We start from the raw sequence: 17518 nt of genomic DNA, 5'->3' as shown, positions 1-17518 counted from the left end.
TCAAAATAAGAAATAAATAGGAATAACCAATCGCAGCCAAAGTTGCAGTCAGTATCGTGCAAAAGGGTGCGTTTAGCTAGTCAGAATTATACTTAGACGTGTACATACGCATATATGGTAATTGGCTGTCGCGGGACTACTTTAGATAATTACAAACTCTCGTAATTGAAGCGAAGCGACGTGCATTCATGAATAAAATGTCAACGTCCTCGGCTGGCGTGTGTCGTTTAATATAACCCTCCTATTTATGTCATTATAAGTAACGATTAAGTTGGCGCGCATCTTTCATCATTACGTAGACGTAAAGTTCCATTTCCATTCATCCGGTTTAATATCCTCTTATTTTTGTTTGCGCGGAAGTGCAATTTGTCCCACCCAGTAATAACTTCTCAGATTGCCGACAGTCCGCCCGGGTTTCACCAATTTCCGCTTTTCTAGCGAGTGCAGTTCCCTATTCTCAAATTTCTTCGTGCTTCATTGCGATCTGCTGCCTGTCAGCGTTTTTAACAAACGGCCGCCAGTCGCCGAAAGTCAGATTCGAATTATTCTCGAAAAACTGGGGGCATTCTGTATCATTATCAGGTAGTTGCAACCTTTTATCGTCCACAATGCTGAAGCGACATTACCCAAATTTTTCGTTGACATAGAGTCCTCTTGTAGATTTAACTTATTTCAACAATGACATAAAATAATTACATATATCTAATAATATAATTTGAAAAATAACAAATGTAAAATTATCAACTCTGCACTAATAGTGAGAAATATATGTATATAAATAATACACATATATAACGTACTTTTTAAAATTAAATATATTGAAATACACAAAATATCTCAAAATACATGAATTAAATATCAAAATATCAAAAAAAGTTCTTGAAAATTTAAGTACAATAGTTGCTTGTTAATTTTTATTTCAAGCAGTAATTTTTGAGATTTAAGATTTAAAGCCAATCAGAAACTAAATGTTTGGATCAGGTATGCCCATAGTATGGATCGCAAGCTAATTTTTATTGAGTCGCAAAAAATTGTTTAGCTGTGATGGGAATTGAAATCAAATTTCGATATAACTATATTTATTAAACTCCTCGTACATGAAAATGATTTACGTCGATAAAAAAAATATCAATAGAAATAGGAAATAAGTGCATTCTCTCTCTCTCTCTCGCTCTCTCTCTCTCTCTCTCTCTCTCTTTTCTTTCTTTACATCTTTATACTTTATATTTTGAAAAATAGATTTATGAAATCATATTTAATATAAAATAAAAACGTAGGAGAAGTGAAAATAGTATAAATAAATAATCAATTTATTCTTTCTTTCTCTCTTTTTGCTTTTTCATAACCCCTAAGTTAAATGGGTCGTGGATGTTTGCCATTTTAAAAGATGGCTCACGTTCCATATAGCTTGGAAAAGTTTAGACATTCTCGTGTCCGTGATTTTGCGCATGCGGTAGTATTGGTAATTGCATGACAGATAATTGTCTAACGTAATCTCTGACTAGTTTTATACTCTTATTCTTAAAGACTGTACTGCACTTGAAATAGAAATTTACAAATTATTTTACTTAATTTTACTTAGAACTAACTTCCTGTAATATTTTGATTCGCGAATTTCAGTCTGCTCAGAACAGTTTGTATATCTGAGTGTTTTGATAAAATTTTATAGAATGTATTTCTCAAAATGTCAAAACTTGAAATAAAATGAATGCAGCTTTTCTTCTTTGTTTTAAAATTCGGGAATATTATCTCTGAAATCCGATTCTCTGATATCGTTATCGAAGAATCAGTAAATGGCTATCAGTAAATGGCTATCCCGCGGACGAGAGTTGGATGCTGGTCGGATGTTGGCGAAAAATCATGAATTTTCTACGCGTATCGCCCACCGTTTCGATCAAACTGCCAAACTTCGCGTAATAACTCAGAAAAATTCGTTAACTTGCCGAGCGTACGAACGTAACGTATATACTCCACGAAAATACATGTCGATACGCTTACTAAATTTGTTTGTTATTTTCGCTTGATTCACTGCGGTTTATCGGGTCGCTCCGCTGCTCTCTGAAGTCGAAACTTTCACCCTAAATCTCTTTGCTATGCAGTGACAATAAGCATGGCTAGATACGGCAACGTAATCTCGGCGTACTCAGGACTTTCGATAGCAAAGGGATCGCGTTTTGAGTATCTATTCCCACGCGACGTTTCCACACACGAAGTACGTAAAAACATCCGTTAGTGCTTCCAACAAATGTGTGAACACTAGACTCAATTTATCTTACTTGTATGTAACACAATGCGAAATATTCTCTTTCAAATAATTTTATCCCCGTTAACTTTTAACTCTGAAATTAGAGAGTTGATTTAACGGAACACAGTTGATACTAATACGAATTCTGCACAGCTTGCTTTTAAGTGATACAATAAATTTTACTGCAGTTTTTCATAAACTTGTACGTGCTGCTACATTTCATTATTTGCTAATCGAAGCAAGCAATGAAATTGCTTTGCTAGTTTTATCGCTCCTTTTTATTGGTGCGTATTCGATTGTTCCAAACAATTAGAAACGTATAGCTATCGCGTTTATTATATAACATCCAATGCGCGATGAGACTTTGAATATGTAGGATGCAAGTAAAGTATGTCGCAATTTGTAAGGGTAGCATACGGAAACCGGCAACAAAATACGCTCTCTGTGCCGCGTGCTACAGCATTGTTCAACTTTAAAGCAGGTGAAAGATAGGAGAGGGAAACGAGAGAAGCTATGCGGCCGTTCCTTTCTCTCGCTAAACCCGACGTTTCTCGTTTATCTACATTAATGTATAAAGAAACGACCGATTGCACGTACTGTGACTGAAATATGTCCGTTTGTATTTCTCTGAGATTACCGGCATTCCAACGTTTTCATTACGCACTCGCAATACGCGTAGCAATACGCATACGAATAAAAAATGTTCATATGCTTCGGTGAAAAACGCACACAGGTTTGTGTCGCTGTCTTCTACATCTACTTTGTACTTATCGCATCTTTAATGAAAATTTTACTTCTACTTTTTTTTTATTGGAAGTTTCAGTTTATGAAAAGAAACTGTGATAAGTATCAATGAAGTGTTTTTGATGAAACAGGCGCTAGGGAGATATACACCTCGTTCAAATATTAAAATGATCTACATTCAGTTTAAATGTAATTATAAAATGAATTGCGTAATACGAATTTGCTGTTATAATGACTTTGATAACAGATCTCATTACGGAATATGTTATACTGAATGCAATCATTCAAACTCATTTCATTACATGCTTTACTTATGTTGAATAATTAATGTTAAATTGTACAAGTGTTATTATATCGTATTGAATAGTTTTTATATGAATATTATTAAAATTATTTTACGAACATGTTATTACACTGTTGAAATTTTCTTTAGGTTTACGCTTATTGATAAAATACTCTTTACTCTTCATTTTTGCATACATTGAGAAAAAAGTTATAAATAAATCATAGAATCTGATCAGAAAATATTTATTTTTCATCGTCTATATTGCACTCAAGATATTTAAAGGAGAAAAATACTTAAATGCGTATAATATATTAAAATATTGGTGTTTTTTTTTATAGAGAAAGATTCTCTATAATATATTGTCTCACAATTTAGATTGAAATTTATTTTTGTCTTGCACCAAACATCGTGTGCATATGCGTGTCAATAAAAGCGTCTAATATTTGCGTGACTGTCGCTGTTAAAGATAAATCGCAATTGACTCGGCGGTTGCATCGAAAAGGCGAATCTTCTATGTCGCATACGTCGCATACCCCTTATTTGATTCTGTAGTACGCGAAGTAATGTGTCGCGAAGTGCATCTTTCGCATGACGAAGTATCGTAGATTTGGCTGCATGCCGAGGCAAGGGAAAAGAGACACAAGGGAAAAGAGCGTACACGGGACTTTGCAATTCTGATCGTAGCCGTTCGCAGTTACGGGTGGGACTTAATTTGCCCGGGGCGCGTTCGCGGGTGTACAGACGTGGCGGATCCACCCGCGACGGAAACGCTCGGAAATCGCGCTGGAATTGTACTGGAATGGTCGGCGCACCCAGTTCGCATTGAACTGTCTGTACCGCAAAACTCATTGCCGAAGCCGTCGAAACGGCTTTCGCAAATCGCGTCGATCGTATTTAACGAAAATGGTTTTACTCGCGTTGATTGCACCGTTTAATACCCCCGCGCGAAAAATATCATAGGTTTTACTTTTAAACGATATTCCCGGGATAATCTTTCCGTTCGGTTAAATCGACGTAATTTTATTGCAATCAAATCTGTTTGCAGCGGCCGGAAAAACCAATGTTACTTTTTCAAATGTGAGATTAGCATGGACGTGTAACTTCCCCCAATATTTTGATCAACGTTCGTGTAACCAGATTTTTTAAATCGACTAAAAAAAAACCAGTTTTGATGGAACGCTGATAAATCGTAACTGATACGAACATTTTGAGCGTTAATAACGAATAATCTTTAATCGATATTAATGTGAACCGGTATTTCCCATGTAAATACATCAAACTAAATATCTATCAAGTTATCGCAAGTGATTGTTTACCATTAATTGGGCGTTCATTTATGAGTTGTTTGCACGTTGTATCATGCACTCTATTGATATTTTCAACAAACATGAATTTGCAATCACTGGAATTTCAAGTTGATCCTATTAGCATTACTTTGAATAACAATAGATAATAGTTCAAGAGATATAAATATGCATAGTGATAATGTAAGGTCTAAACTTGTTCCCAACTCGACCAGTAACAATAAAAATCAAATTGGCTGTTGAGAGAATATATAATAATGATAATAATAATACTTTACATAATAATAATAATCTTTACGAAACTAATTAATCTATTCTGAATTTGTTATATTCGAATGGCAGCATCTGGTTTTATCATTATTTAGGCATTCTCCACTGCGCAGACTATTAAGATTAATCTTTATACAGGCGGTCAAATTATCACTATTTATCCAGAGTTTTGACGTTAAAGGCTAAGTGTATTCAAATTCACATTTCTCTTCGTTACGCTGCGCTCGATGCGATGGATCCCTGACTTTCTTCACTCGCAACACAGGGAAGACGAGTTGTTAAAACTTTGTTATAAATTTCCAAGTTGAGGAAAGTGGGAAAGCGATGGGATGATGGCGGCGAACGAAAAGAACAAACGCGACCACCTCTCATCAGAAAGAAAGTCTACTTGCTAATTATTGGGAAAAATGAGAATTATCTTATGGATTTATTGCTTATGTATAACGTTGACTATTGTAACATACAAAAGCTTTTTACTTCTAAAATATAAATCCATTATATAAATATACCTGCATATTTTGCTACGCAATGAAAATATCGTTACTTGCAATCTCGTGATGCATTTACTACTACTGCTAATTTAAATATTGCTTTTATTCAGTCTGTCTATCAAAAGCTTATTTTAAGTTGTTTTTTCCTCGTAATTTAAAAATTATAAATACTAAATGTTCTATATAACCGACATAGAATGGGCTGGCTTTATTTACTTCATAAAATATACCGTTATGGTATTGGCTTCTACCGCTTGCTGAAATGAGTGCCTTTATGAAAGTATAAAAATCCATCGTCCCAATTGATGTTGGCGAGCGAGGTAATTTCGTGTTGCGTGGCGCATTTCCTTCTTTCAAAGAAAATTGCTGAAACGTTAAGTGTTTCGTTAAATTAGCTTTCTTTACGAATAATTAGTTGTAAGAAGTGGCGCTACCGAACATAGAAACTAACTGGGGTCTTGAAAGTTTAAATGTAGATACAATACAGCACGAGAACTAATGCAAAGGGAACGAGGGACGCGAGTATTGCGTCGTTCAAAAGAAGTCCGCGGAAACTTAGAACTGGCATCACGTCGGTCCACATTTTTCAAGATGCCTTTCAAACGAAAATTAAGCAGGAAAAAGCTTTCTTAACTTCCCGAGTCTTATTCGTAGTAAATGTGGAAATTCGCATCTTTTTGCTATCAAGGAACTTAACTGACACTTCTTGGAACTGTATGAAAAATGCTTTGTGACGCAACATCGTAAAATTGTTTACAAGGCGAGCCTTGTTACAAGATCTTTTATAAGTATCTGATTAACAAGATCCACCTTGGTACTAATAATTTATAATTACGCACAAGTTAGATTTTTTATATCAAATATTTGTGTAAAAAAAAATATGAGAAATTTATTAAAAAGAATAAAAATGAATTATTATATAAAGTTTGACCCATATTAATATGTATAAAATGTTTTGATACGTTTGAACGATAAATTTTGATGATTTAACAATTTTGTGTGTTTAGCTTTATGTTAACAATATTTTTACCGTTGATATGTTATGTTAACGATATTGTTTTTTTTTTTTAACTATTTGTTAGCATGCTTGTTCTTATTATGTGGCCCAATTCACGTGGCGCCGTCTGTTTCTTTCTCATTTCTGAGGACTTGGTGTAACATGTGCACAATATTAAATGCGGTCAGCTCTTCTTATTTGAGCAGACTCATTCCGCGTATAAGTCGTCGGAATAAATTTATTTACTTAACCTACTTGGATACTAAACATAATTGTGAGCATTTTATAAGTTGTGCAATAAATTTAAATTTATGTGAAATAAAAAGAAGCATTACAATGTTCGAAAAAAGTTCTAGGTTTTTAAATTTTTTATTCTTGTGCTGTTATTATAAATTAATAGAGGAAAAAATAAAAAATAAAGATAATTTTGTAAAATTAATTTCCACAGAAATATTGAATATTTTTTAAATTTTATAAAATGTAAAGAATATATTAAAATATAAATTCACTAAAATAAATGATAATTATAACTTTATAATAATCACATGCAATAAAACATTTAGATAAATTTTTGTACAATTCACAAAAAATAAAATGTTAAAATATTTGTGGTAACGTAAAACGCATACGAACGAGATATAAAATTTATTCTAGAGCGTACAAAAAATATTTTAATGCATCAAATGACGAAACTGTAATCATCAATCACGTTTGAAAGCATGTTTTTTTTCGTAATAGTTTAGTATTCAATACATGATACAAACGAGTACAGTAATATTTACGAACAGATTATCAATATGTTGTAATATAAATAGACTGGATGTTACGAAAGATTTACACATTTCGTCGACGTGTAAATACGCTTTCGAGCGGGCGTGAAAACATGCATCGCAGTAGGTACAAAGTGCCACATTTTCTAAAATATTATGTATAGCGTGGCATATGTGCCTGATGCCTCTCTGAGGAGGGAAGTAACCCCGTAGAGTTTTGTTCCCATTTGCGGCTTGTAGACTATACCCATTTCCGTGTAGCCCGGAGATACTATGTAATAAGAGCTTCATTCTGCACCAAGGAGTCGCGGAACGAATCGTCCTCCTCTCCCCCCTTCCTCCCACCGCTCTCTCACATTCTGTTTTAATACAACCGTCATTGCACGTTCGCCTTCCTTGCGGCTTAATAGGTCGAATCGTCGATAATCCTCGTATAACGGAGTTTCAGCAAAAAACACGGCGCTCGTTCGAGCGCGAGGGTTAGTTTGCAGAGCATCTCGTATGGGTTACGCGAAAATGGTTGGGATACGAGACGGGGCTCGAGTTTAATATATGTATGCAGGTACGTGGCCGCGTGGACGTGAGAGCTCGCGCGTGCGTGTGTTTGCGGTTGCATGCATAGTTGCGAGGGAGGCTGAGAGGAGGACGAGGGAAATTGTCATTCGGCGGAATTGCAATTTCTCGCTGACGCGTGCTGTGCAACCTCTCGCGCGACGAGTAAAAGCGAACTAATGATGCGCACTAGACTTAATGCCCTGTGTTCCTGTTCTCGTTTTCCTGAAAGGTGCGAGCTGCCTGCGGGAGGTCAGCCTAGAGGTGGTTCCGGAAGTGGTGCAACGTGGCGAGATGGTGATTCTGCGGTGCCATTATGATCTGGAGAATGCGCCACTCTACTCTCTCAAATGGTACCGGGGCAGGCATGAGTTCTACCGATTCTCGCCCACCGAAGAACCGTCTACCAAGATCTTCAACATTTCCGGGATTAATGTCGACGTAAGTCACTAAACGAGATCATTAACGTTTTACATTCGTTTAAATTGAATCACCCTCTTTCTGACGTATTTTTAATATTGTATTCACTTATCATGTAAGCATTAATAATAAAGATACAATAGTATCTATTATATGTTTTCAATATAATTTTATGTTAAAAAGCAGTAACGTGCAAAGAGGGTAATTCAATTTCTTGTATATTTTGTTTTCTCAAACAGATATAAAATATAAAGTTATACACACGTAAGAGCAAATATGAATTTTTATTTTAGGAAAAATAAAAAGTAAAAATTTGATAATACCTTTAAGCAATACATTTTTTGTTGCAAACTCTTGCATGATAATTGCAAAGAATTAAATTTCTTTTACTTTGTACTTGACTTCTTCTAAATTTTAATATCCGTATTTTTTTAAAATATATTTTTATATCTTTAAGAATGTTTCTTAGTATTTGATAAAATTGAATAGGTTTTACAGTAAAAGGCTATTATTTAAATGTAATTTTTTATTAAAATGAATTTAACGAATTCTTCGTTAATAAAAACTGCAATAAACATTTTTCAGTTGAGGGTATGAATAGAATTAATTAACGTGAAAATTTTAATAAAATGAATGAGTTTACGAATTCCAAATGGCAAATGTTTGGCATTTAATAAACGTTAATAAAATATAGAATGAGCCATTTCTGTACAGATAATAATATATTGGCATACAATTATCAGAATGTAAATTGAAATTGGATCGATAAGCAGCAATTTCACATATATAGAAACGTGATAAAATAATGTTATAATGTTAATGCGGAGAGGTAAAGAATGTTTGATATAAATTTTTAATTATAAAAGATACATATATAATATCTACAATATGATAATAATAAATAATGCTAGATAAGTATATACTGGAATAACTTTTTATATATTTTTTATGTCGAAGAAACTTTTTGATATTTTTTTTATTATTTTGTGAATTAGATTTACTAATTATATGTAGATATTAAATTAAAGTAGAACTTTTGTTTAATGGTACTTCTTATATTTCTTTTTGCCACTGGTAAATTTTTGATAATTGCAAAATGACTTTAACCGAGCATATTTTTTCTCGGATAAAAGATTAAGTCTGTTATGAAGCAACTAATAAGAAAAATGTAAAAGAATTTACAGGAAAGTAATTATGTTAAAATATGTTTAGTGTGTATCAGTTTCTCTCTTTGTCCGCGTTGATAAATCATTAATCTTCTTAAAAATGTTTTTTACCATAATTTTTTAACTCCTGCTATAATTCTATTCCTTTAAAACATTGCGAGCATGTACATTGTTATAAAAAAAGGGATGCGTCGACAATCTTAACAGCCGACCGTGGGTCGGAAATTCAAGGGTGGGAGGGTGAAACATATATTAATTAGAACATTTTTGTATATGCCCCAATGGATCTGGGAAACTGCGGCTATCTTTTCCAGCCAGGCCGCGCAAATCGGCGGGGGTTAGCGAACAACGAGATATGCGGTTTTATCGTATCACCGTAACGCAAACCGCAGGTTGCAGGGTGGCGCCTCGTTAACAGCACCCTTGACCGCTGTAATCGCCGTAAAACAGTCGGGTCTACGGCGCTTTTATCATCGCTCGAACATTTCCGTAGGCTGTTACACGCGTTGAGCGCGATGGTTTGCGGGGTGGCTCGGCGACCGCCAATCGGGCCATGCCGCTTGCACACACGCTGCGCCAAAAACAAGCCCCTCGGTACCGTTGTGTTCCGGTACAGCCGAATGAACGACCTGACAAACCGTGACAACGCGCCGCACGTTCCCGTTTACGTTTATCGTTTCGAAACACGGTACACGCGCGGCCAGCTCTCCGGTGACGAACGGGAAGTAATACACCGCGCCGTGAGGGGTATAAAACTACCGATTTCGAAAAATACGCCTCTTCCCTCTCCCTCCTCCTCCCCCATTCGTTTCCCTCCAGAGGGAAGGTTGCGAAAAAATTGTTTTGTTACTTTGACTTGTTTGGCTTGTTTTCGAACTGATATTTGATTTGCGTATCCTGACTGGATATCTATGTCGGAAATACGTTTGGCAGGATTTTGACGCATACCTTGTTTCCGTCGCTGTTAATATCGCACTACTTCAGTTGTTACACTAGATATGTTTTATTTAATAGACTTTTTATATCGGCGAATGAATCGTTAGCACGCTTGCAGCGACGTGTATCCCAAGGGCTGGAAAAATTTATTTTCACTTTGTTGTTTTTTTTTTGCCGTGGTACTAGATCGTTTATGCGATTATAATGAACGTGAATTATCGTGTTATTACAATACTCTCTACCAGCATCCGGAAACTCCTCTCTATATCAAATTTTATTCAACACGCAAGTAAAGGGGAGTTATTGTTGGGATTCCGCACGTACGCGGAAATTCTGCGTATATGTTGAAAGTGCTAAACATCGAGTTAACCAATTCGACTCAGCGTTTGCGGAGTCAAAGCGACGAAACATTTACACGAGTCAACAAAGCACCGCTCAGGCAGGTGTTATAACACGGGACATTATGCAGTATGATAAAAGCGCGTTCATGATGAAATTTAGAGCTCGATCCTACGTATACCAAATATATTTAACGTGCCTCGTCCATGCACGCATCGAGTTTCGCAAAACATTAAAGCTTAGGTCTTTTGACGTTGTGCTGGACTTCACTAAAACTCTTTATTTCGCTTTCATCAAACTTTAAATATATATTTCATTTTAAGTACAGCGTGCACTTGTACTTACAATGATACAGACGTATCTAAAGTTTGGCGAAAGCAAGATAAAACGTTTTTGTACAGTCTAGTACAGCGATAAAAGAACGAGTCTAATGGGATCATTGATTTTCATATATTCGCGTTAAAGCAGCGGAATTGAATTTTTTTGACTATAGAAGTTTTGTGACGTTAAAGACAACGGAGCAAGTGGGTTAACAAATAGAAAAATCTGACGCACGATTTACGAACGTCGACCCATTCCAATATGCCCGAAGTCGCGATGGTTCATTCCCAATATCTATTTGCGATTCTAGACCAAACCAAGTACTGACGTTCGTTCGAGAAGTATAGATATCACGCTTTCAACATATTGGCATCGACGTAGCCATTCTAGTAGGAATTCAAACAAGTATTGGACAACGTAGTGGTCTATAAAAAAAGACAATCCTATCGCCAGGGACATGTTACCGCGCGATCGAATTCTTCAGATATAAAAGTAGCCGCAAATAATGATTTTGTGTCAAATAACGTACCCTTTAAAACTACGAATGGAACAAAAACGATAAAATTGTCATCGATAGGGAATTATTATTATCTCTGAGAAATAATAAGATTGTATTTTATAAAGGATTTTATAGGATTTTATTTTTGGAGTAACACACACACACACACACACACACACACGCGCGCGCGCGCGCGTACGATTATATTTCACATACGTATTTTTATATAATTTCATAGAGACAATTAAGAAATAATTTGCTGAATAATTCTTATCAAATATTCATGTCCGACATTCCTCGTCTCTTACATGCGTATTCGATATCTTGAGCGAACAGTTCATTAATTTTTCATGCATGTGACGGATTTGATAACACTCGTTCGACCAGAATTGATCGTCTCGCACGAGGTGGTTATCCTGGACATTAGTAGTCTGTGAATGATCGATTCATACGCCACAAATATTGGACATCACGCGCGAGGGTATCAGTGTCATCGTCAGTCGGGGAGAGAACGACAAGACGCTACACGTCGGAGATTATTCCCTAGATAGGCGCCGAGTGAGAGTGCTATGGTTTCATATTTATTCCTCCCGTGCGGCGTGCCGGGCTTTTGTCCCTGCTTCTGTAAAGTCAGTCCAGGGACTCCGCGCCCTCGTCCACATAAATCAACGAGGAGAGAGCTCACTTGCCTTTCACGCTCCTCTCCTGCTCGTCAAAGAGCTTGCAATTCACTCTTTTTCTCGCCCCAGCCATCGCGCTCCTGCTTGTTCGCGCTCCTTCCTCTTTCATTATTTAAGCACAGCTAATTATGCACGCTTCGTTTTGCCTATTTCGATTAAACCTTTCTTTACTCGGCCCCTATCGCCATTACAAAGTCGCTTCACCTCTACTTCCGTTAGCTTGGCTTTCCGGGCCACTTTAGTCGAGTGCCGGATAATTTTCTGATAAGGTGATTGTTCTCTCAAGTGGGCCAGGCATCCTTCGACGCGAAGAGAACTAGGATATTCATGGAATATTTGTCGAAACAAAGATCTCTATATCATTTTACAAGTTTTAATTTTATATTTATGAGAAACTTTTAAAAAATATCAGCTTAAATATTTTTTTTTTTATATTATTGTATAATTCGTTTTCTGTTTATTCTTGTTTATTTTAGTCTGCCAAAAAGATACAAATGGATACAGTGCAAATTCGAGCGAGTTTATTGTATGAATTCAACATGGGAATTTTAATGAGAGCATAGTTAAATAAAACTTTATTCCAAAATAATTATCAACTTTTAAAACAACAAAACTCGTAATTATTTTTGCACCAACCTGATAATATTTGTTACAAATAAAATAGCTAAAACTCAAGTCTCTGCTTATTAATACAATTAGTAATTACGTACAGACATCGAAACAACGAATATCTAATTACTCCAACGTGTGTAACGTCTTTCGACAAATGAGATTATATTATCGAATCACGTTATCCGCATGTAAATGACATTACGACTTCGCTGCGGCGTAATAACCTAGGCCGCCGCGCCTGATACGCAGGTACTTCCATTTTGTACACCTTATGCGAACGTGTGTTTCAGCCCGACAACTCGAACAAGAGCCAGGTAACGCTTCGCAATGTCGACTTCGGCCTCTCGGGTACATTCATCTGCGAAGTTACGGCAGACGCGCCGACCTTCTCCACGGCCTCCGCCTTCAAGAATCTCACCGTAGTATGTAAGTACATGCCCCACGGTATTACTTGGTATCACGAAACTCCGCACATGCACAAGGCAGACTGCCAGTCTTCCGTTATCCATGACCATGGTTTTACGCACGAGCGAATTAAGCAGGTGCTTTGAAAGCTTCTGTTTTTTTTTATTGCACTGTATCAGGTAATTCAAGCATATGAGAATTAGTACTCAATTGTAATAATTCTAATTCTCTTTCTTCTCTTTCTTTCGCTCGCGCGGGATATTCTTAAATGAGTGTATACATGCAAAAATGCATAATTAAATTTTTAGTATCTAATAATGGAGAACTTTTTCTGCGAAGTATTAAAGTCTCAAATTGCAACTCGCAATATGGCTTTGTGATGAACAAGTAAAAATTGCACAATTGTTCAGCGAATCTTTCTTGTAATATTTTTTGAAACTTTTTAAGTTTCTAAAGTCTGTATAAAGTCTATGTACATGTATGCGCGCGCGCATATGCATTTGCACAAAACTGAGGCAGCGGTAATATTTTTTATCTCAATTGAGTAAGCTAAAATGCTTCGGTATAATGCTCGAGTTTCTGTGTGAATATGATAATTTTATAAAATTACGAGCGATACATAATTAGAACTGACTGTAAATGCTTCCGTATATTTTCTTTAAACCGCGTATTTTTACGTGAAAAGTTCTTCTCAAAGCAATTGGCTATAGAAATGCTTCATTTATTCAACTACATACATATTAAAAAAACCAAGTTTTATTCCGTTTTACATATACGTTTTTTTCAAACTGTATGAAATAAATGAAAAAAATAATTAAAATATTCTTTTTATATTATAATTTATAATTTGTAAATTTCAACAAATAATTACAATCGTATATTTTTATTTGTAACAATCCAAATTAAAATGTGTTGAATTTTTTGAGATAATCTCTCTTGTTGTGGATTATTTTATTGTTTAAATTGATATGTTATTGAATGCACAAAAAATATTGCAATATCTATTTCTAAAATCTACTTAATGTTCTCTAATTTTAATTTAATCTTACTTGATTAAATTGAATAATAACAATAATATGACAAATATTATATGCAAATTTACTATAACGAAGAGCAATTGTAAACTTTTTTTTAATTGTGCAATAACAATATTCGACAATATTTATATACTAACCTTTTTATTACTATAATTTTATAATCGTGCAATGTAACTGCGTAAGCTGAAATAATCGAAAGTACTCAAAGAGATACGCACATCCCTACGGCGCGCAGCTGGCGATGAAAGTTCCCTCGTCATCGTTATTAACTCTGTCACGTTTGATCCGTCTGTTCAATCTGATCCGTGTGTAATCCTCTTTATCGTTGAACTGATCAGCTTATTTGTTTAATATACATGTGGCCGAACAGTATCTTATTCTACTCTACATATATTGTGCGGAAGGTCATGATTTTTTTATGAAATTATAAACAATGATATATCTTAAATATATTTTTTAAAAATATTAAATATATCAAGGTATCAAGAAAACGTTATTATAAGTAAACTTATTTACACGTGGTTATAAATTTGGCATATTTCAAAAATTCGAATTCAGGACAGTACGACGATAAATCATGGTTGGCGAAATTCCATTTCGGAGATTCATGTACGTTTCACTGAATTAGAAGTTTTGTCGTTCATTAAGGAAATTAGTTTATCATTCCAGCGTCATCAGCATGGATGTAATTTATCGTATAAAATTTTAAAGTTAAACTCGCGTAATTAAAAGTATGTCGCTTTGCATTCCATTGATAATCGTGTCACAAACTCAATAAAGTGAATTCCAAATCACTCATTTAATACGTATAAGTGATGGATTCCATAACGCATATTAATCAAGTTGTTTATCATACGGTATATGAATGTTACAAAATATTGCATATTAAAATATGATGTTTAAATATATAATTGTATTGTGTTACGTATTTATAAAATTATTTGTATCACTAAAGTGAAAGCATGTTCTTTTGACCTGATGAATAATTGATGCCGATAAAAAGGAGTCAATAAAAACTCAAGATATAGTTAACGATGCAACATCGTTTGATAATTATATTTTCAATATAAAATACAGTATATTTTATGTATGTTATTCACAAATTGAACGTCAAGTAATACAATGACGATAATATTTTGATGGAGGTTTATTATATGAAACATAAGAGTATCTGGAAAATTTCTTAAGTGTCTTACACATATACATATTTTGATTAACTTTTGGAAAAGCAACATTTGCTTTGAAAGCTTTAGTTTTTTTATTTTTAGCTATTAATTTTATATATATATATATATATTTTTTTAGATTGTATTTTTTAATTTATTTTATTAAATGAAAGAATCCAGTCACTAAAATCGCTCATTTAATTTACACGCATTTTGGGATACCTATTTTGGTGTTGGCATTATTGGATTTAAGGGACTCGCGATTTATTAAAAAATGACCACCCACAAGATAATAATTTTGCTATATCTATCTATCCGTTGAACTCTTTAAATCTTCCTACTATAAGTTATCAGCATTGTCAGGACTATCTAATGCTCTTTACAACCTTTTTCTTTCTGTAAACTTGTGGGAAATCGAAGATTTCACGATGCGATGTAGCAAGAACGCGTGAATTGTTCGTCGCAGAGACGCATTTTACAAGGTGAAAATCAAGACTCTCGAAGCACAGTTGAAGAACTATGACGCGTATATGTTTGCACAGTTGCATCCTTTATACTACGCATAAAGCTTGCAACGCACGAAGCGTGTTCTCTTGTTGGACTTTTTGCACGCTCTTGCGCGTGTTGAACTGTTTGCTGTGACACTGCTGTGCTTGTTACGAATTGTTGCATAACAGAATAATATCACCGTAATGGCAAAGTCGAAATATAAAGAGATGCACATTTCTCGGAACTTTTAATTTGCTATAATTTAATTAGTAAATTAATGATTTTGTTAATCAAAAATGTGCTCTGTTACAGTTTACATTGCCACTTGAGAAATTATTGGTTTTAAATGAATTTGCAGAGCTTTCCATAAGTTTAATATTGTTACTTAAATTATCCGTATTCCTTTTTTGGATTAATATTCGTAACGTTGTCACATAATGCTTAAAGAAGGATAATGATTATTATCTTATTTTTTCTAAATAAAAATATAGGTATCAAAAATGGTAAAAGGATTTTCTTGTGTCGTATAAACGTTGCACGGATAACCAGAGCAAGCACTACATCATATGACTTACTTTCACGTAGCCTAGAACGAGACATATTTTTTATTGGCATATTTTACGCCTTATTTTATAATATAAAAATTTTTATGAAATAAACCATTAACACACAATTTTATTTACTCTGTGCATGAAAGTTTATTTCCAAATATTTGCAAGTTTTTCTATGGCTACCATATTTAGTTTTTCAAGATTAAAAATAGCTGTATTTTTTGCGCCTGCATATATTCTGCTTTGTTTAGCGGAAAATGATTCAATATTTTTATTATATTCAAGAATTTTATTTGCCTACGTGCTGTATACTTTTTTTTTATTTTCCGCTAGCAAGTTTAATAAACTTTGCGTATGCAGTTTTAGCTTTTTCGCGATGTAACGAGGCTATATGTTAATTACAAAGCAGCTATTGTGTATAGAAGGGTTTTGTTTTGGTTCAATATCGCAATATTTTTACGCGTGTATTATAATAATACAGTCGTATAATACTTGAAATCAATTTACTTTCGATAAACAAATACTTATAAAATACTTATATAAAGCTGTTTTTGCGTTTTATACGCGGGAAACGATTTTGCCACTATTTCGCCGCGAATATTATACGATGAAATCGAGCGGAAAAATTGACGTACTTTTTTCTTATCATGGCTAGATTGTGCTAGAGGAATTCGGGCGAAAAGTTATTTGAATAGAATTTATGTGCCGAAATTACGAAACTATTCTTGGAACATGTACTATCATCTCCCGCTTCGGAAGGAAAAGAATTTATTTCGCAACTCTATATCGAGAGGATTCAATGAACGGTCTGTAACGTCTTAAAGTGCGACGGCACGAGTCTGCGTAAGATGCTGGAAAAATGCTTGAATATCAGAAATTCTATGCTCCCTCATCTCTTCTGCATCCTTTGCACAAAACGGAAGCAGAATGTTGAATTTGTGTTGACAGTACATTCAGCATTTTGTAACGCTAATACATTAATTGCGCACAATGCGCGTTGAAATTAAAAATAATTTGCATTGCATATAGGCATAACGCATTCGGCAAAGGTAACCGTGTCATGCGATTTAGTTGTTTATGGTGCATAAGACTTGTATAAATTTGTATTAGTATGGGTAACATTGTGCACACTGTCCCTTGATAGAATGGTGTATAGTAATAGCAAAGTCGCATAAACTCGTGAACGGTATTACTGAATTACCTAACTACACGAGAGCATTGTACCGTAAGCGTACACA

At 34.7% G+C, this 17518-nt stretch overlaps 1 protein-coding gene across 1 annotated transcript in view; it reads left to right on the top strand.

The window, feature by feature from the left end:
• Positions 1-17518, top strand: part of LOC105193887 — a 154230-nt gene that overhangs the window by 80209 nt on the left and 56503 nt on the right. Inside the window, exons 2-3 of the mRNA XM_011158566.3 lie at positions 7892-8100; positions 12923-13058. Coding sequence (XP_011156868.1) covers positions 7892-8100; positions 12923-13058 — 345 coding nt within the window. The remainder of the gene's footprint in view (positions 1-7891; positions 8101-12922; positions 13059-17518) is intronic.

The sequence above is a fragment of the Solenopsis invicta genome, chromosome 6 (genome assembly GCF_016802725.1).
Source record: "Solenopsis invicta isolate M01_SB chromosome 6, UNIL_Sinv_3.0, whole genome shotgun sequence".
Classification (NCBI taxonomy): Eukaryota; Metazoa; Arthropoda; class Insecta; order Hymenoptera; family Formicidae; genus Solenopsis; species Solenopsis invicta.
The sequence above is the reverse complement of the archived record's forward strand: the minus strand, read 5'-3'. Positions and strand labels throughout refer to the sequence as shown.